Genomic DNA, 20,923 nt, shown 5'->3' with positions numbered 1-20,923 from the left:
AACTTTAGAGCTGTGGGTTAAATCGATTTTTGTAACATTTGTGCTGCCTTATCCAAGTATTGTACAGGGATTTTAGTGCGTCTGGAAGTGGTGTACTCTTGCAGTTGGGGTTCCTTTTTTCAGGGAAAGCTTATGCCAAACATTCTAAGACACCACAAGACTCTTGCTTTTGCTGCAATAGACTACTATAGCTAGAGCTCTAGTTGACCACTTTAACAGGTACAAGTTGGCAGCGCTTGCTTTCAGGTTCTTAAGAGTGTTTGTGCTGCATTCGTCATCGATTTCTACTGTAATGCTTCTAAACTACTCGTGCTGCCCTCATGAACAGGTCTGGAACCCCATGATGAAGGGAAAGGGAGTATGTGCCACTGAACTAGGCAGACTTCTGAATAAACATGAATTTGGGCTGCACATGTAATTTTGAAATGGGACTGTTGTGTATTTCTCATTAACTTGCTTTTTAAGATGTACAGCACAGCTTGGACTGTTCCTAAGTTTAAAGCACCTGTTCCCTATTAGGAGTTACAGCCTTAGGCAACAGTCTAAATTGTCTGAATTTCATTACATTCATTAAGTTAATGGGAACTTACTGTTGTGTTAAGGGCTTTACCATTTATTTATTTATTTATTTATCAATCAATCAATCAATCAATCAATCACATTTATATTGTATCTTTCCTCTCTAAGAAGCTCAGAGCAGCATACATGGAGTTTACTCAATGGCCAGGTGTTGTTTTCAGTTTTATTTTTGGATAATGTCTAGTGATTTCAGCACTGAAATCAATGAGACTGAAGTCAAAAGTAACTTGACCCACCTATTTCAGTAGAGCCAAAGTGCTGCTACCAACATAAAGTGGAATACGTTCCTGCTTTTGCATACACAGAATGTACCAGATAGAACCAATCTGCTGTAAAGTCAAAGTATTAAAATACTGCAAACAAGTTTCTAATCAAAACTTACAGCAACACACTTTTCAAATTCAAAGACATTTTATTTTATTTACAAAAATAGAATTAAAAAACTCATTTTTATCTCTTGATAAAATGTGGAGATTGCAGACAATATGAACTTTGTGGTGCAGTAAGCGTGGAGTAAAGCAACAAAACGGAATACAGAAAAATGGGGGGAAACGAGGTGAGTGACAAGCACTAAGATGAACAAGCTTACTGTGTGTTTTCTCAGAAGTGTGTTGCAATGTATTATTTGGGGCTTATCCACAGGCAAGTGTTCACAGGATATGGGCCTTAAAGTCCAGTCCTCTACATGTCTACTCAGGAATAAGCCCCTTTGAGTTCAATGGTGCTTGTTCCATGTAAGGGGGAACAGAACAGTGGCCTTAGAGTAGGGGAATATACCAATGAGTGCTGCTACTGCAATGGGGCTTCCCCCTTCCTCTCCTCCACCCCCACCCCAAATTGGCTGTGGGGTATAAGAACAACCTCCAGAAATGCATGCGGGGGAAGAAGAAGGTTTCCTCTTGCAAGCTGAAAAGCTTGTGCTAATGACTGCCATGATGAATTCCTCCCTCAGCAATTTTCTTTCTTAACGTAAGCATACAACTATATCAAGATAGAATATTTTTAAGAATGAACAGATTTCCCTTCAAATCTAAACATCAAAAAGATAGAAACCCCTCTGAGGAGACTGGAGCCTATCTCAAAACAATGTGGAAGAATGCCACTGCTCTACGTTTTGGATTATCGTCAAGACAAGCATTATATATGGCCCTGTAAGCCCCTTTAGTACCAAGGCTGCTGCCTGTAGATCTCTTTCTCAGTCTCTCTGCCACTGAAATGTTACCTCATAATACCACTAAGCCTCCCCCAAAACCATGGAAATGGAAATGAACTTGGACAACTTTGCTGCACCCACAGAAACAGAGGGGCTTTTCCAGCGCAAAATGTCACTCCTTGTTGACTGGCTATAATTTGCTCCTAGCAAGCAGTGCAATGGTAGAAATTGCACCAGTGCAATGGACAAGAACATGGCCCCATCTTATGGGGCAACAAACCACAGACCCAGGCCATAAGAGCTCCCAAGTACATTAAAGTTGACATACTGATGGTGATCATTATAGTGTGAATTATTTAGACTTGTCTATACAAATTGGGATGTACACACATGTACTTTTTGAAATTCAAAAACAATTAACTTTATTTAACTTTTTATATTTCAACACATTTAAAATAGTTTACTCTATTTAAATATGACTGACAACACTATACAAATATTTCTTAAATATATTTAAGAAAATGTTTTGGTCTTCCATCTGAACAATAAATACAGGCACTTCTACGTATATAAAGAAAGCAGTCATTGTTTTGAATAATTGTCTGATATAACACAGATGAAGATATGGCAGATAGAGTGTTTTAGGACCTGTGCCTTTGAGATACCCTTAATAATTATAGGGGTCATTTGAGTGATTTGGAATCTCAGAAATTGCACATTTTCATAAGGTTCTAACCCTAGACCATAAGGAAGACCCAGTTTTTGTAAGCCAATTAACAATTCACATATCAGTTAATTTTATCAGTGAAGTTGCCTGATTTTTTTTAACAACATAAAAGACAACAGAGCAAATGTTAAGCCTACTGTGGAAATAAAGAGACTGTGTAGGTCTGATACCAGTTTAAGAAAAAGTGTAAAATGCTTGACCATTAGCTAAGTCTGATGCAAAGCAACACTTAACCTCCCAAAATACACTTTAAACTATACAGCTTCTCAGCCATAGATATGTATCATCTGATATTTTAAACACAGTTACATACACATTACACAGATCTCCATAACATTTAACTGAATACTGTTCAGTGGGAGGATATAACGAGACAGTGGAAAAGGAAAGCCATAAAAACCAACTGTTTGGTGGCATGAGTTGCATTTTACTCAGGAGTAGGTCCATTTAAATCCATAAACTTAAATTACTTGTAACTTAATTCCAATAGGAGTACTCAGAGTATGAGAGCTGAACACTCCACCCAAGTTTATTTATTTTGAAGTTACTTTCCCGAATTTGAGTTCCAAAACAGTCTCTGAGATATCTTATCTCAGGAAAACAAATCAGTGTATAGCTTCTATCACCACAATTAAATAATTATTATAATTAGAAAACAGGAAAGGTCTTCTAATATTTGAGCTAAATGGTCATTAAATTAATAGTTTAATCACAACTTCTGAAGGGTATGCTTTTTCAGGTTTTTATTCGGTCAAAGTATTGAATGCGCGGCAGTGGAAAGATAAAGGATTGCATCTACATGCCATATCCTCATGATGTGCATTGTTACTGATGTAATTGTTCTTTTAGAAGTTCTGGACAAACCATTTATAGCGAGTTTTGCTTTGCAAAACAAACTATTCAAAGTACTAACCATTTAGCCAAGAAATTAAACCCAAATTTGGAGAGAACTTTTGGACATATATGTACTCAACAACTTAAATCTGGATCTTGCAAGTTCGTCCAAATCTTAATAATTTCTTGGGGTTGCCTGCTGTGGACCAGCATTAAATTTGTGTAGGAACAAATATTATCCCTGTGTTTCTCTTCAATGCCAAAAGTCTTGAAGCCTTTATGTTTTTCAGGAGCAAGCCCAAGTTTCTGAAGGCACATTCCAGTATAGACATCATCAATGGGATAGAGTAGGACTTGGTCAGATGCATTGGCTAATCTTAATGCAAGATCACCAGAATAGAGAAACCCACCACCTCCTGCATACGGAGGATAAGAGCCTTCATAAATACTTTCTGGGATGTAGTACTTCAGTGTCTTGTCACGATGAGGTCCAGCATCTTTGATCACATCACCTATGAACAAGTCTTTGGCTTTATCCTTGGTTAAACTCTTCAAGTAATCCAGGATCTGATGCGTGTTCACAAAAACATCATCATCTCCCTTAAAAATAAACTGGGCATCTGGGCAGGTATTGCTCACCCATTTCAGAAACAGTACCTCTTTCAGGGTCAAATTGAAGAAAGTATCTTTGTAGTCCCATAAAAGAATATCTTGGTGGGTTTCACTCTCAAATTTCAACATATCTGAGAGATCAGGAAAGTTATCCTCCGGAGAGTTCTGGCCTAACAGGAAGACCCTCACAACAGTTGCATCTCCCGATTTAATTTCTTTCCCCCAAGACTGTCGGATTGCTTGTCTTCTGTCAAAATGGGGAATAAGTGATTTGATAGCCAGAAGCAGAAAAGGTTTATGTTTGCACTTGTGTGGTTGGTCCACTAATATTGAATAGTTTCTACATCTCAAGTAATGCAAGAAGTCTTTAAATCTATCTGGCAAGTCTTTAAAGCCATTAATTTGTAGAGCTACAAATGGGTCAGGATCACACGCATTTGAAAAGCTGCCATTAGAAGATAAGCTTTCTTCCACTGTCATATTTGTAAGCAATGCAAAAATCGGATTGGATAAGCGTTCCAGCTTCTGCTGCTGTTTATTCCAATATGCCTTGTGAGGAACAAATTTTCTCCAGAATTTGGCCTGTGGTATTATAACGTGCCTTTTTGAATTCTTTGCTTGGCCACTGCTCTTTGACACCTCCACAATCACATATATAAAGAAGTTGACCATCATTAGAATTCCCAGCAACTTTAATCTTCTGCGTCCAACACTCATGTCTCATATCTAGAAAAAAGAAAGAGCCATTAACATCTGAAAAACATGCTTGGCAGGGGGTTGGACTCGATGGCCCTTGTGGTCTCTTCCAACTCTATGATTCTATGATTCTATGTAATGGTATATATAGCAAGATATTGTTCCAGATGAAGGCAATTATTGTGTGACTAGGTATTTGGAAGAATGCGAAGCTCAGTAAATCAAAATCTCATCCTGAACTGGGAATACAGTAATGCACAAGCTGCTTACAGCAACCAGTATGAATGAAAGGTATAAAACTGAACAAACAACAAGATTTTATTTCATAGAACTATAGAGTTGGAAGGGACCCAAGGGTCATCTAGTACAACGCCTTGCAGTTTATTGAAATAGTTATAAACCACATTTTCATATAAAATATCACAGGGCAATATACAGACTAAAAACACAGTATTAAAATAAAAATGTGAAACGTATCACTGAGAATTGATTGGCAAACAATCTCAGATCTGAAAGGCCTGTCTGAATAAAAGTTTTTAGAAGGTGCCTAAAAATGTGCAAGGAATGCTCCTGCCAAACTACTGTAATAAAATAAATACTGGGTAGGAATTGTTTTTGTTTGCCATTATGTTATGTATGTTTGTGTTTTTCTATTGTAAACTGCCCTGTGATTCACGGATGTATGGTGGTATAGAAATTTAATAAATAGATAATAAAATATAAGCTAGGAGTTCCACAGGGCAGGGGGGCACACACACTAAAGGTTTGGCCCTGATAAAGACAGCTAAACCTCAAGGGTACCTCTCTCTCTCGGACACATGCTCTTATATCCAACTAGGAGAACAAGCTACCTAACAAAATAGTTCTTAATGTACTGGATTAGTCATTTGTATTACTGATAAGGCATACCATATTATCCACCAAAGTGGAACTGAATATGGAGTATAAAATAAACTCAGAGAAAGTTATTTCCATAGTACTACTTGTAGTTTTCATTATAAGTTTTGACTTACAAAGCACTGCCCATATGCTGCATTGCAGTGTGTGGAATAAACATATTATTACAAGTACAGTATTACGTATGCCTCTAGGCAATGTATAGTTTAAAACAGATTAACGGTATAGAACATCATGATCAAACTACAGCTAGCAACACAATCCCACCACAAGCGCTCTCTCTCTCTCTCTCTCTCTCTCTCTCTCTCTCACACACACACACACATCACTCTTAGGTTATATAATTCCAATAAGCAAAATTAAAACACTGGCTGAAAAAGATGCTAAGATTTTTTAAATGTTGAAAACAATTAAAAGACTTCTGAGAAAAGAAAGGTTTCTCTCTGGCACCAGGGAGACTTCAAGGGCTGGAGCAGGAGAAGAAGCTCCCTTGGGGAGAATGATCCACAGGCAGTGAAGGGGCCGAAAAGGCCGTCATTCATTGACCCTGTCCAAATCTCAACAGAAGAGCACTCAGCAGATCTCTGAGGATGATACAAGGCTTCTTTTGATGTTCTTCAATATGATCAGATAAAAGATCTTGCTATGATCAATCTAATTCTAAGTCACTGTTGCAACATGAACATGTAATTTAAGAACAAATTAAGTAAAATGCTGCTTAATAACCAGGATGTTAATGAAGGTCCCCTGAACCCCATCTTACCAATGTTTGATCTTACTCTAAAGGAGGCAATTGTGAAAACAGCTCACACTAAGAGTGTAAGTGGTTAGAAAACTAGCCTGAGTTTACCTTCATATAGCTCTAGCTCATTGGTTGTTTTTTCCTCCCATTTCCAAATGGAGTGTTTGAACAAGGAGAAGCTTTTGTGAACTCTCATTTTCATGTTTGGAGGATCCAAAAATATTGCTTTTGATCATCCTAGGGGAAAAAGTAGGAAAATTTTCCCAACCTATAGCCCCCTCAGATGTTTTGAGCTACAACTCCCATCAGCACCAACGAACATATTGCACTAACTGGAAGTTATGGGTCAGGAAAGGCTGAAGGATACATATATTGACACCTTAAAATCTATATGAAGGATTGTGTGTTTAACATTCCCCTCCCCCTCCCCGCCCTGAAAAATATTTCAAAATTCCCTTTCATAGAAAAGCTTGCATTAAATTCTACTGCAGCAGACTGGGAATTAATGGTTTTTTATTTGCTCCTAAATTTTATCATTCAGCCGCAGAGACCCAAGGGATGGTCGTCTTCTGTAGCTGCAGCAGTGCCCTTATACGATTCTACAACTGGAGCCAGTGTGGCATTATGGGCAGTGCCAGGCTTGAACCCGAAAGATTTGGGTTCAGATCCCCCCCTCAGTCATGAAGCTCACCTTGGCCTGCCCCTCATTCTCAGCATAACCAACTATCAAGGCTGCTGCAAGGATACAAATGAGTGCTGGGGGTGGGGGAGACAGGACGGGACACATCCACCTGTACCAGACTACGTTGGCGGAGTAAGGTTTGCTGTTTGCTAAATAACCAAACCCTTCCCGCATGCGTGTAGCAGGTCAGACTGAAAACAAGGGGTGCCTTTAGACATCTTGTGGCACTTTACAGTGTAGAACACATAAATAACAGCAGCAAAGTTACTTGTTTGGAAGTTGTAATACCAGTTCCACCGTACAGTACTGGTTAAGCAGCAATCTTTACCCTACAGGCCTAAGGGAATGTGCAAGAGTAGCAATTAGAATTTCTTTTCAAAAAATACTCATGGCAAAGGGTGATATTCAATGGCAGTCAGGGCATTACTCAGTTGGATATCACACAAATAATTCCTGAATGCCCCTTGGAATTATGCCACTTGCATTACTTTCATTCAAAAATATTTACAACATGCTTTTCTGCTAAACAGAACATTTAAAGAAGTGGTCACAATCTCAATGATATATGTATAAAAAGCTCATGTAGGTAGGATAGATAAACCCAAATAGCTGAGAGCAAAACAAGCACAGAAACAAATGCAGCAAACAGAAAGTAAACTATTCCCAAAGCCCTCAAAACAGTCTTTGGCTGCAATATTATACTCACTTATCTGGGACTAAGTTCCATTGAACTCAGTGGAGCTTACTTCTGAGTAGAAATGTATAGGATTGCGCTATTAGTGTGGAGACAGAAGCCAGGAGTGAAGAGGCCGGATGTCTCACTGAGGTGAGGGAGATTCAGAGCCTGTGTGCAATGGCTGATAAGGCCCTGCCCTAGTAAAACACCCACACATCCGCCAAAATGCAGGAGAACACAGCCTGTCCTCATAATTAAAGAGTCAAAACAGTCTGTGGAATTAACTACCTGCTAATTATTTTATGCCTGATTTTTAATTAAAGCATTCTGAAGATAAAGGCAAGCTCCTTAGTTATTTAAAAGAGAGCAAAATTATTTTTAGGATGCTAAAAAGCAAATATGCTTTTATCTTGGGGCAATAACTTTGCCCAGTATTTAATACTAAACTGTGAATGAGGAACAGTAGCAGGAACGTAAGCTTACCTTAAACGTAGCTTGATATCAAGATGGATCCTAAGAATCTAGAGCCTTTCCCACCTCCTCCTTTCCACTGCTCCCCCTTGAAAAGCCAATCCAGAGGGCTTGTAAACCCTCAGGAACAGCATGGGGAGCTACTACTGGAAGGAGTTGCCAAAAGCTGAGAAACCCGCCCCCTGCCAGCAGCTGTCTGGATCCAACCTGCACCCTGGTACACAACTGTACTGTGTGTGTTGTTCTGTAGCCACCTTCATCTGGTATGCCTAGAGGTGTCTTGACAGGCAGACGGTGATCTATATTGCTCCCATTCCTTCTCCTGCATGCTTCCTATACACACAAAAAATCAGAGAAGGAGCAGGCAAGTAAAAGAGTTAGGGTCCCACCATTTAAGTTCTCACTACTGCTTACCATGGGAGAAATTTAAAAAGCAAGACAAGATCAATCAAGAGAAGTTAGATAGGAAATTATAAATGCTTCTTGTGCAAAATGCCTTCATACCAATTTTTTCCTCCTCCAATTCCAACCATTTTCTGGGGATTCCTCAACACCTGGGATAAGCTTTGGGGGTTGTATAGGGAGTGGGAAAGTCATGCTGCACTGTAAGCAACCTAAAGTCTTAATGTAGCAATTCTGGTGGCAATTCTTATTCACCACAGATTATCAGGCAAGTGGCTGTTTGCAAGCCCAGCGTTAAAATATCCATTTGAATTTTCCCATAAAGGCGTAATCTTAAATTTTCATTTTATGTTCACATTGTATTTTTATATTTTATACAGTGGTGCCTCGCAAGACGAATGCCTCGCAAGACGGAAAACTCGCAAAACGAAAGGGTTTTTTGTTTTTTTGAGCTGCTTCGCAAGACGAATTTCCCTATGGGCTTGCTTCGCAAGACGAAAACGTCTTGCAAGTTTGTTTCCTTTTTCTTAACACCGTTAATACAGTTGCGACTTGACTTCGAGGAGCAACTCATAGAACGCGGTGTGGTAGCCTTTTTTGAGGTTTTTGAAGACTTTGGTGATTTTTGAAGCTTTTCCAAAACTTTCCCGACACCGTGCTTCGCAAGACAAAAAATTCACTAGACGAAAAAACACGCTGAACGAATTAATTTCGTCTTGCAAGGCACCACTGTATTGGGGGGGTACATAGTGTGAAAAAGAGTAATTATTGTTGATAGTATAAAAATGCTGTAATAAATAGTAAAAATAAATAACTGAACTCCAGGACAAACCACTTCTAAAAACAAAATAATTATGATCGAAGTAATTGCCAGGACTGAGCTATTTAAATGTAAATTAATCCATTTACTTCTTCATAGGAGACATGTGCAAAAAAAATAAGGTAGGCATCAATCTTATGGCTGCTTTTGTTGCACACTAAGGAGAAGGAATCTTGGCTATCTAAGCGACTTTTACTCACTTGTTGAGATATAGCAGATTGCAGGCTTTGGCTACACTTAAGGGTTGTGTTTTCATGCAAAGTTAAACCATGATTTTAGCCCAATTGTGGTTCTCCTGATTCCCCCAAGCCAATTCTGGGGGTGCTGGGGAGGAGAGGAGAAGCCCCGTTGAACAACTGGAAGCCCTTGCGCAGGGCTTCCATTGACGGGACTCGTTAACTGAATCCTGTCCTATGTGACTTAGTTGCATCTGGAGTATTGTGCCCAGTCGGGGGCACCACATTAAATGAATGACACTTACTAACTACAGTGCTTCCAAAGAAGGAAGATCAGCATGGTGAGGGGTCTGGTAAGTAGGTAATATGAGTTATGTACGTTTAGTCTCAAAAAGATTAATGGAGTACAAGACTGTGGTCTTCAAATATCTGAAGGGTTCTCATGTATGAGTATTCCCTGTTGCTCCAGAGGGTGGGATTAGAACAGATGGGTAGAAAATGCAGAGAAGCAGATTTCTGCTAACATTAGCAGAAACCAGAGTGGGGGCGAGACATTGCACACCTAAGACTGGGCCCAGCCTCCTAATACTGCTGTGCTGCCTTGCATATTCCTTTCTTTGCTCACCAAACCTGAGAATGCTCCTGGCTTCTCTGAGGAAAGGGAGAGCAAGGCATTGTGGAAGAGGGCGCCCAGAGAGTGCCAGTGTGGCCCTCACTTTGCAGCACTTCAATCACAGCTTAACTATACAATTATAAACTTCTTCAAAACACTAAAGTTTTAAGAAAATGTTGACGTGTATTCTGAAGCAAAAACTGTGCAAGCACTCTCTGGGTGACTGCTTCCACAAGGCCTCACTCTAGGGAACTCTTTGTCAAAGTGAAGCCAGGCCTTCTAGTGCCACTGCAGCTGGTGGGAGCAGTTGAGTGAGTAGGGGGAAGTGGCAGTAGTAGATGGGCAGACCAGCCACCATATTTTTCGCTCTATAAGACGCACCTAGTTTTAGAGGAGGAGAACAAGAGAAAAAAAATATTCTCTCCCTCTCTGCTCAGCGCCTCTCCAGTAAAGCGGGAGGAGAAAAGGAAGGGGCTCAGTTTCTTCTCCCGCTTCGCTGAAGGGGCCTGAGCGCAGTGGGAGTGAAAGCAATGCGAAGCCTCCTGAGCACAGTGGGAGGCTCCCGCTGCGCTCAGGAGGCTTCGGGCGGCTATCCCTGAAGCCAGGAGAGAAAGAGGGACCAATCCCTCTTGCTCTCCTGGCTTCAGCGAAAGCTGTGCAGCCTGCATTCGCTCCATAAGATGCACACACATTTCCCCTTGCTTTTTAGGAGGGAAAAAGTGTGTCTCATAGAGCAAAAAATATGGTAATTGTGTTAGCGGACAGCCAGCTGGTTTGTTAATAGCAATGGTGGTGGTTGGCTGGCCCTGTGGCTAGAAGATGGTGGGTCATATGATCTGTTAGTCTTCCCCATCCACTTCATTCAGTGTGGGCCTGGAAGAAATTTTCTCACAGCATTATTACTGATTGAATTAGTTTTTTTAAGTGCTGTATTTTAATCCATGGCTTAAGTATTACGTGCGAACACAACCTCACTGCTTCAGATGGCACACAGTTGGCCTTTTGACTATGAATCAACAGCCAATCAGATAAGCAGTTAATAATATTGTATATAGCAAAAGGAAACTTACCAAGTACTTCCAGATGGCTGAAGGCAATATGGAAGATACTCAAATTAAGCAAATAAAAAACTTCATTCTAGCTCAATGACTATCAAACTACTATATAAAATACAGACAGGATGGCATTAATGAGCTATGATATCAGGCTAGCAAACCTGAATTTATTACAATTTCAGATGGAAAGGAGAGGATTTGATATTGACTCTTCCTAACAGAAAAACTGTAAGGCATACAGGGGAGAAGCTGCTACATAAAACTGCACTGGCACTTTCTCCTGTATGCCGTGACATCAGAGTGCATTGTTAGCACATATTAGGAGCTGGACACACTGAAGTGATATTTAAAAGTCCTCTCCAGACTTCAGAAAGAAGGGACACCGTCTGCAACACAGCATGAGTTTCATGTACCAGCACCAACACAATTGGGTAGGAAGTGTAAGATTTTAGATATCCAACACACTCGTGAAAACTGATTTCAATTAACAGCAAACTATATAGGTAGGCCAATATTATGTATTCAGGTAGGTCAATATTAGTAGCTGCTGCCCATATTTGGAGCTGCAGAGATTGTGTAATTCAGAGGCTTTTGCAAATGTCATCTGATAAACTGCCATGAAAAAGAACAAATCTTCTAAACAATTTTACACAATAATTTACATATGTGTAGTTTATTTTGTTTTTTTTTGAGCTAAATTTTGTAAATACAAAGTGTGTCATGAAGCCCACAGCATTAAATGGAACTTCTGCGTAATGATGTGAGACTGTGCACTTATGTGGAAGCAAGTCAAACTGAACTTCGTGGAGCTTACATCTTGAGTAAACATGCATAGGATCAGGCTGCCCATCTCTAGAAACTAAACAGTACAATCCTAAACATGACTACTAAAAATACATCGTATTGAACTCGATAGGGCAGGTAAATGGGGTTGGGGTTGCAGTCTTAAGTCAATCTACGAAATCGTTTTAAATTACAATGCACAGTGCATTGTTTCTGGGATTCAAGCACAAAAATGTATGTGATTCCTAAGGCGTCACTTGCTTTCAAGGCTTCTAGATATTCACCTTCAGATCCTCAACTTTCAACACATGGTCTGCTTTCTCCACCTAACTTTCAGCTGCCTCCACTTCCTAAGACAGTCTAGGTGGGCAGGAGAAACTAGGTAAGATGATGATGATGATGATGATGATGATGATAATGAATTATTAAATTTCTATTTTGCCCTTCATCCAAGGATCACAGAGAGGTTTACAATCTAAAAAAGGCAAAAATACATAACATAGCAACAAACAAAAACAATACCCCCTCTAACAGTTTAAAAGACCATAGATTGGCTAATTAGCCAAAGGCCTGAAAGAAGAAGAAGAAGTATGTTTTTGCCTGGCACCGAAAGATATGCAATGAAGGTGCCTGGGGAGAGCAATCCACAGGCAGGGGGCCACCACAGAAAAGGTGTTCAGTGTGTGGATGCCTTTTGTTGAATATGTACCGTTCAGGTTATTATAACTGTACAGGGAGCGACCATTTTGCACACATCTGATTGACACGCAACCACCAACACTTGGGTCCTTTTAGACCCAGAAGAGGGCAGAACAAGGGATGGAACAGACCAAGCTTATGCATGCTCCACTAATGGGGGGGGGGCAGGAATGGAACCCCCGTGCAAAATGGTTGCTACCTATATTATGTGTTTTACTTATTTTAAAATTATAATTGCTTTACTTGTTTTTGTAATTGTATATTGTTGCAACCTGTCCTGGGACTTTATGGCAAAGGGCAAGGAATCTTACAAATAAATAAGTAAATACAGCAGCTTTCATATTATTGAAAAAAAGTTTCGCTTCTATTATAAAAGTGGAATTATGGCTAGCCTCTGTTAACCTGGCACTTGAACAGTAAAGTTATCATCAATTTAGTTATATGCAAAGTTCTGTATCAGTAAAAGGATTGGGGAGGGGGGCGACAAGCAAATAAAGATTCGGGGTTGATGTTTGTGAATTTTAAACAATTAGCTTCAAATCATAGATAGCATATTTTAGATTAATGTACACTTTATAAACTCAAGTGGTTGGCAGCCTTCTTCAGCAACTTCCATAATCTCTGACCATTGGTAATGAGGACTGGGGCTGATGAGAGCTGTGTCTCATTTGAAAGGCCACAAATTGGGGAAGGCCAACTTAATGCTTCAGTATTATTATTGTTGTGTCAGACAACAATAAATTCAAGTTAGCAGCTCCATCCTGAAACTGCTTCACTTGTTTTATGCAATTTTAATCCTGGGAAGGATTATGGTATAAGAAAGAGATACAGTACCTCTAACTTTTCTTCTTTCACTGGCCACTGGCTGGATATTTTTTAAAATAACTCTTTATTGGGTTTTATATAAAGGACCACAATTATAAATAAATAAACCAAATAAATAGACCAAAACCATCTTGTATCATCATTCATGGATAACAAAAATAGCATATCTCAGACATTTGGTTTGTGGTTAGTGGCCAATATATAGGTTCCTGGTTTATAATTTAAACAAGATAAAAGTAACAGTTAACATTCAATATCACGTAGCCAACTGTCCAGTCAAATATCCTTGTGGTTGTGTTAAACCTGAATATGGATAATAATCATTTTCTTTTTAGGTTACAAATAAGGCAAAATTGGGTACTGATATATAATTGAACGTGAGAATGGAAGTGAAGATCTTGTTTAAATAAACCAAAGTGAGCTAAAGGCTGGGGGCGGGATTGTTCATACATACTAGCTGTAATAATAAAATTTCAGGTCTTATATATGTTCATAAATGTACCAACCAAGCACAGATCAGCACAGGAAGACCGACCTGAAATCATTTTGACTCCCAAGCTGACCAAATGTTTCTCTGCAAGGAGGAAGGAAGTGAAAAACCTTCCTTGTTACAGGAATTGGGTAATCACCATTTCAAAGAAATGGGCAGACTACCAGGAAAGGCAATCAGATAACCTGACTGACAGGAAAAGAAACAACATTCAAATTTCTGTTGTAGACCACCTTTTCTGTGATGTAGGTATGATGTTTGGGGGGGTGTCTTGGGTTACACCTTCTGTGATGTATGTATGATGTATGGAGGAGTGGTCTTGAGCTCCAGGGCAGGGAATTAAAAATGTCTATTTTCTGTTATTTTCTCCTACCAAGAGGGAACCCACGTAAGGACTCTATACGGGCTTTTGGATACCCCATAAATAAGGGGAAAAGGGCAGATTTTGTTTACAACATAGCATATGTAATAAAATCAAACCACTGGGGTGAAGCCACCCTTCTTGATCTGTCCACATGTCAACCACAGCTTATTTGTTAGTCTCTCAAGAAGCGCTACTTTCTAGACTGTCTCATATCGGTTATCTACTGTTACACCAAAAGGATCTTTCTAGTGTTGACTATGTTACATTGTGCAGACTGCAATAAATGGCTTATTAATTCTTTGTTGTGTGAACTCAGATCATTGCCTTAGCCCCTCCACATGAAAAGAAGAAACAGGGTTAAACTACACAAAGTCAATCATGCAAGCATTAATTTTTTCAGCCGGAATCCTTCTCACCCCAGCCACAATGTCTAAGGGATAATATTAAATGCTTGTTCTGTAATGCTGATGAAAAAAGCTGTTGAAGCAATGGTATTTGAATAGCTAGATCAAACTGGTTACAGCATGGGAATTTCCAGATGCCCAAGTAGGTTAATTTTGTTCCTGTGATACGACTATAGAAACTCTGATTACTTAATCACATTTTCTCCCTTCCAGGAACACAGGTTCTGCTCACAAGGCACAAAATTCAGTTTGCACTTACATACGTTAATGTCTAATTTTCAAGTATCCAATTCTACAAGCCTATGCATACTTTCTAAGGAGTAAGTCCTATTTACTCAAAAAGACTTATTTCTGAGAAAGAATTCTTAGGATTGCTCTGCCTGTCATTCACCTTGATTTTGAACAGGTTTACTTAGAATCTGGATCCCACAAGGTACTTTTTGGTAAGAATATTTAAGATTGCAGTCAGTAAAGGTTGAAATGGTAAAGCATTTCAGCTTCTGGTTAATTTAGTTCTCATAAGCCCATGCCTGTGTCAAGTTCTTAGTCAATTTCTTTTCCAACAGGGATTGTGGTAAACCTGCATTACAGTTCCTTGAAATGGGTTCTATATACTTTGAACTATGAACTTCTGATATGCTGTAAGTAGCACCACAAAATTCATGTAATGGAAATCAAGGGACTGAAATAAAATTCAGAAATATTGTTTGAAAAGAAATAACAAAGATATGATAACAGAATTTACAACTAGCTTTTGATAGTTGAGATAATGAATTATATGGTAAAAAGAGAACTTTTATTTCAGTAACAACAGTCAAAATTAAAGAGAGCAGAATTTGAATTAATCTCTGACTGCTTTTCAACAGCTTGCAGAGCTCCTAGCAGCTAAACTACTATGAAAAAGAATGATAAAAAGCTGGAGTTCAGCTACTAATTAACAGAAGCTGGAAGAAAAGACAAGAGGGGTTAAATGGATCACTAGTTGCTTGGCTGCCTCTTCTGAAACTTTGGGGTTTTTTCCACCAGCAAAGAACAGACCTTTAACCCAAATATTACTGTTTGCAATGCATCACCATCTAACAAGATAAGCAGCGATGTTGTGAATAGGTAAACACCATGAGCCAGTTACAATTGCTTTGACTATGTTTGTGGAAGAATATCAGCAATTCAATGAGAGGGCAGCTCAGAAGGGCCAACCCTGTGTTGCACTATGTTATGCATCCATCATGTGTTCAGATTCTTAGTAACATCTGAATAGTCAATGATGTGTCAAAAAGAAAGGACTGAGTAATGAATCATGCAACACTTTCCAAGTGCCATGGTGACTAAGATTACAAGCTTTCCACAGTGACAAACCCAAACTCTTCAACTATGAAACGAAAAGAAAAAGAAAAAGACTAGCCAGGAGCCCTCATGCTTGTCCTCCGTTCATATCTTTATACCGGGGGTGTCCAACTTCCAAGAGATTGCAATCTACTTCCACTATAAACAAACTGGCAGTGATCTACACATTGGATTGACTGTAGTTGTTGAGATTTGGGGGGGGGGGGGGGAGGATCAGCCAAAGTTGTTGTGTTTGTTTGGGGGGGGGATCAGTGTCCCTCGATTGGCCAGAATCAACCAGGTACATCCGTGATCGACAGGTACATCGTGATCGACCTGTTGGACACCCCTGCTCTATAACATGTATTCTTATGATTTCTGAACTGGGCTACTGGGCTTACATCCTCCCCTTCCATAGATGGCCAACAAAAAATGGAAAGAAAGATCAGTTATTGCTCAGCACTCCTGGAATGGGATCATGGACAATGCAGGTGAGCTTAGTCCCAGTTTATCCAACAACTGTTGAAGAGGTGCTGCATTCGCTAGTGGATCACCCACATTATACTGCAGGGGCCTGAAAAGAAGCCTTGATGTTTTCCACGAGTAAGTTTAGACTTCAGAAATATTTAACCATGCCAAGTAACATTGTAAAGGTAAAGGTAAAGGGACCCCTGACCATTAGGTCCAGTCGGGGACGACTCTGGGGCTGCGGCGCTCATCTCGCTTTATTGGTCGAGGGAGCCAGCGTACAGCTTCCAGGTCATGTGGCCAGCATGACTAAGTTGCACGGAAACGCCATTTACCTTCCCGCAGGAGCGGTACCTATTTATCTCCTTGCACTTTGATGTGCTTTCGAACTGCGAGGTTGGCAGGAGCAGGGACCGAGCAACAGGAGCTCACCACATCACGTGGATTTGAACCGCCGACCTTCTGATCGGCAAGCCCTAGGCTCTGTGGTTTAACCCACAGGGCCACCTGCATCCCATAACATTCTATTCATTCTACTCATGTCTAATTAGGCTCTATACCAAGCTACTGATGATGAAATTATTTCATCAAGTTTCCCTCTGCTTTAAAAAAAAAAAAAATCCAACCAGCATTAAAACACTGATTAAATGCCAATTGCCTCTCAAGGGGTTTCTGCTCTATTTTTTCTTAGCTGAATATACAGTAATGCAACATTTCACTATTCATCTTCTGTGCTGCATCTAAATGTTCTAAAGATGTGTGACTTATCTAGCTGTTGCCACCCATGCTAGCGCTAATTTCCAGAGTGAAAGTTGTTACTCTACAACAGGGGTCAGCAACCTTTTTCAGCCGTGGGCCGGTCCACCGTCCCTCAGACCATGTGGTGGGCCAGACTATATTTTGAAAAATAAAATTAAAAAATGAGCAAATTCCTACGCCCCACAAATAACCCAGAGATGCATTTTAAATAAAAGGACACATTCTACTCCTGTAAAAACACGCTGATTCCCAGACTGGATTGAGAAGGCGACTGGGCCGCATCGCCAACCCCTGCTCTACAAGGTTAAAGGTAAAGGTAAAGGTACCCCTGCCCGAACGGGCCAGTCTTGACAGACTCTGGGGTTTGTGCGCCCATCTCACATCTATTGGCCGGGGGCCAGCGCTGTCCGAAGACACTTCCGGGTCACGTGGCCAGCGTGACAACGCTGCTCTGGCGAGCCAGAGCCGCACACGGAACGCCGTTTACCTTCCCGCTGGTAAGCGGTACCTATTTATCTACTTGCCCCCGGGGGTGCTTTCGAACTGCTAGGTTGGCAGGCGCTGGGACCGAGCAGCGGGAGCGCACCCCGCCGCGGGGATTCGAACCGCCGACCTTTCGATCGGCAAGCCCTAGGCGCTGAGGCTTTAACCCACAGCGCCACCCGCGTCCCTTGCTCTACAAGGTTAGCATCTGTTTAGTATCCATGTTGTTCTGTCCACTGTGCACAACGGCCAGATTCAATGGCCTTCAGGTGACCAAAGGAACTACGGCTTGCTTTAGCACACTTTGTCCTCCTTCTATTCTCTTATTCCCACTCTCAGCTGTCTCTCTACTTGACATCCAAAAAGGAAACACCAGGGAAAGTGGGGAAAGCCTCTGTTTGCCCATGTTTGCCACACTAGCAACCCTTGGCTTACTGTGAGGTGTCAGATGAGTCACTGGTTAAAGATGCACATGAAAAAACTCAAGGAGAATTTAGTAGCTATGATTCTACAAATGTGTAAAGAGCCAGTATGTTAAGTTTTTCTTATCTGAAAGGGAAACCAAGTAACCACATTTCAGAGCTAAGATGAAAATATTAGGACTGCAATCATTACACACTTGCTACATGGGTGCAAAAGCTTTTATTTAAATCAGATTCTTTGAAGAATATAAACATAAAACAACACATTTCATTTTAAAATATCATGGTTTGAAATTATGTGACTGCATTATTAAAGGTCTAAACACAAAACCTATTCGAACTGAACCCATTAAATTTCATCCAACACCCTTTACTAGAGTTTAAGAGTGCTTTCAACTAGGTTTTACTCAGAGTAGACCCAGTGAAATCAATGCATCTAACAGTCATGTTCATTCATTTCAATGGCTCTACTCAAAGTAAAATTTAGTTGAATACTACCCAAACTCTATTTAAAAACAAACCCAGGGACAAAAAAACACAGTGGTACCTCGGGTTACATATGCTTCAGGTTACAGACGCTTCAGGTTACAGATTTCGCTAACCCAGAAATAGTACCTTGGGTTAAGAACTTGGATTCAGGATGAGAACAGAAATTGCACGGCGGCGGCGCAGCAGCCGCGGGAGGCCCCATTAGCTAAAGTGGTGCTTCAGGTTAAGAATAGTTTCAGGTTAAGAAAGGACCTCCAAAACGAATTAAGTACTTAACCCGAGGTACCACTGTATTTGACTTCTGAAGGTGAAGTCATTGTAAATAGGTCAAGAGCTCTGAGGTGGGGACATGTTGACTACTGTCTTGGTCATGGTAGAAACTGTCACTTGTGTTCCCTTTTTAAATGTGATGCTCAGATTGTGCTGACCCTTCTTCTATAACAGCAGACATCATGGATGCATACAGGGAAGGTGAGGAAAAAGCATGGAAAACTGCTTGTGGGCACATGTATAATTTGAAATGGTAACGGTAAAGGGACCCCTGGCCATTAAGTCCAGTCGCGGACGACTCTGTGGTTGCGGCGCTCATCTCGCTTTACTGGCCAAGGGAGCCAGTCAGCTGCTTCACTCCTTTTTCTGGTCAAGTGATAGAAGAATGCAGAGTAGTCTGCATTCCTGAAAGACACTCCAGTAGGAGTGCTTGGAACAGAAGGGTTGCTTTGCCAGCAGCCTTGGACCAGCAGCTATAGTGTCATAAGTGTGATAATGGCTGGTTGAGCAATGGCTAAGAACAAGTAGCATGTATCAGTCTCAGTCACCAGCTGAAGTGCCTTCAAGTTTTTGCTCAGGGCACATTCATCAAGGCAGGCATGCTGCTACTCTCTAGTATGACAAATTGCCAGCTATCCTCCAAGCTCTGAAGGTGCTGAGGTACATGGGAAATCTCCAAGCAACTGTGTGGTGACCCCGACCTCGCTCCCTCTCCAGTTCCAAGGTTTGGAGAAAGGCTACATATTGTGGATGGGAGGACCAAAGGCCTGAGGGTCAAATGTGGCCCTCAAGATCTCTGACTAGCTCTTGAAACTCTCCCCAGGCCATATCCCTCAATGACCTTGTGTTCCTTCACTCTAACAATGACTCTTGCTTACCTTAGGGTTGCCATACACCCAGAATTTCCTGGACATAGCCAGGATTCAGCAGTCTGGGCAGAAATCGCTGAAATGTCTGGGAAAATCTGGACGTATGGCAATCCATGTCAGCAGTGTTGTTTTTGCCGATTTCCCTTAAAAATAGCTCAACAACTTCCTGGGGGGGGGGGATTTTGTCCGGATTTTCACCTTTTGAAATATGGCAGCCCTAGCCTGCCTGGATGGAAGAGGGAATGGTGTGAATGGGTGAGTAGAAGGTAGCCTACTGTATAAACTCACAATATTACATTTATTACGTTTCCCACCCTGGCCTCTAGCCCTGCCCACAATTTACATGAGGTCCTTGGAAAGTTGCCCAGAAGACAATGTGGTCCTCAGGCGAAAGAGGCATGCAGGCAAAATGTTTGATACCAGGGCCTAAAGCCCACTGTGTGGCTTCAGGAAATACTGCCCAACAGTGCATGATCCCCTCTACTTCTTTCTGGATCAGAGAAGGGGTTATAACTGGTGGGGGGAGGGCTAGCAACTGCAATGTTTGGCTAAGCCAGCAAGGTTAGAATTACACAGCCCTATTCTTGACTCCGTTATCTCATATTATTATGCAAGTACTCATTGAAAGTATGCTCTCTCTCACAGTAGTTTAATTAGTAGCATGCACTGGTACTTTCCCCCTCTCTCTGATCTAGAGTTTACATTGTGTTGGTGCCCAGCAGAGTAAGCGGTGCTTATTTATTTAGGAATATTTTTACCTCCTCCCTCAGTATTGCTGAAGTGACATTGTTCCCTTCTTCATGTGCCTCCTCCTTGAGAGGTCAGGAGGGTGGCAACATGAGAATGGGCCTTCTCTGCAGTGGCTCCCTGGCTTTTACCGGACTTGATTTAACCAGGCTTTTGCCAGACTTGATTTAACATCCTATACCATTTTTAAAATGCTGGCTCTTTTTTTTGGGGGGGGGGAGTTATTGGGTTATTATTTTTGCTTTGATTTTATGTATTTGATGTTTTATGTGAACTGCCCTGACACCTTCAGGTATAGGGCAGTATAGAAATTAAATAAATAAATAAAACCGTTAGAAACAATAAAATCAAAGGGCAATAAAATAGCAAAAGCATAAAATTGCAACAGCATAA

General features: G+C 40.8%; 1 protein-coding gene and 1 long non-coding RNA gene across 8 annotated transcripts in view; one reads left to right on the top strand and one right to left on the bottom strand.

Moving 5' to 3' along the window:
* Nucleotides 1-971: 971 nt before the first annotated feature.
* The window catches only part of B3GNT2 (UDP-GlcNAc:betaGal beta-1,3-N-acetylglucosaminyltransferase 2), a 50,855-nt gene continuing 30,903 nt past the window's right edge, over nt 972-20,923 (bottom strand). For 4 of the 6 annotated variants that reach the window (XM_082216468.1, XM_082216467.1, XM_082216469.1 and 1 more), the window contains one exon: nt 972-4,631. In XM_082216468.1, the coding sequence (XP_082072594.1) occupies nt 3,429-4,622 (1,194 nt within the window). In that variant the 5' untranslated portion in view covers nt 4,623-4,631 and the 3' untranslated portion in view covers nt 972-3,428. Of the gene's footprint in view, nt 4,632-8,081; nt 8,403-11,150; nt 11,295-20,923 lie in introns of those variants that run through there. The other 2 variants (XM_082216466.1, XM_082216470.1) reach the window with 2 other exon arrangements.
* The window catches only part of LOC309528851, a 29,739-nt gene continuing 20,335 nt past the window's right edge, over nt 11,520-20,923 (top strand). The window contains exons 1-3 of one of the 2 annotated variants that reach the window (XR_014217919.1): nt 11,520-12,300; nt 15,267-15,341; nt 15,567-16,214. This is a non-coding gene — a long non-coding RNA (uncharacterized lncRNA). Of the gene's footprint in view, nt 12,301-15,266; nt 15,342-15,566; nt 16,215-20,923 lie in introns of those variants that run through there. The other variant, XR_014217918.1, reaches the window with a different exon arrangement.

The sequence above is a fragment of the Podarcis vaucheri genome (assembly GCF_965113315.1).
Source record: "Podarcis vaucheri genome assembly, chromosome: 3".
Classification (NCBI taxonomy): domain Eukaryota; kingdom Metazoa; phylum Chordata; class Lepidosauria; order Squamata; family Lacertidae; genus Podarcis; species Podarcis vaucheri.
Note: the sequence above shows the minus strand (reverse complement) of the source record. Positions and strands in the feature narration are given on the sequence as shown.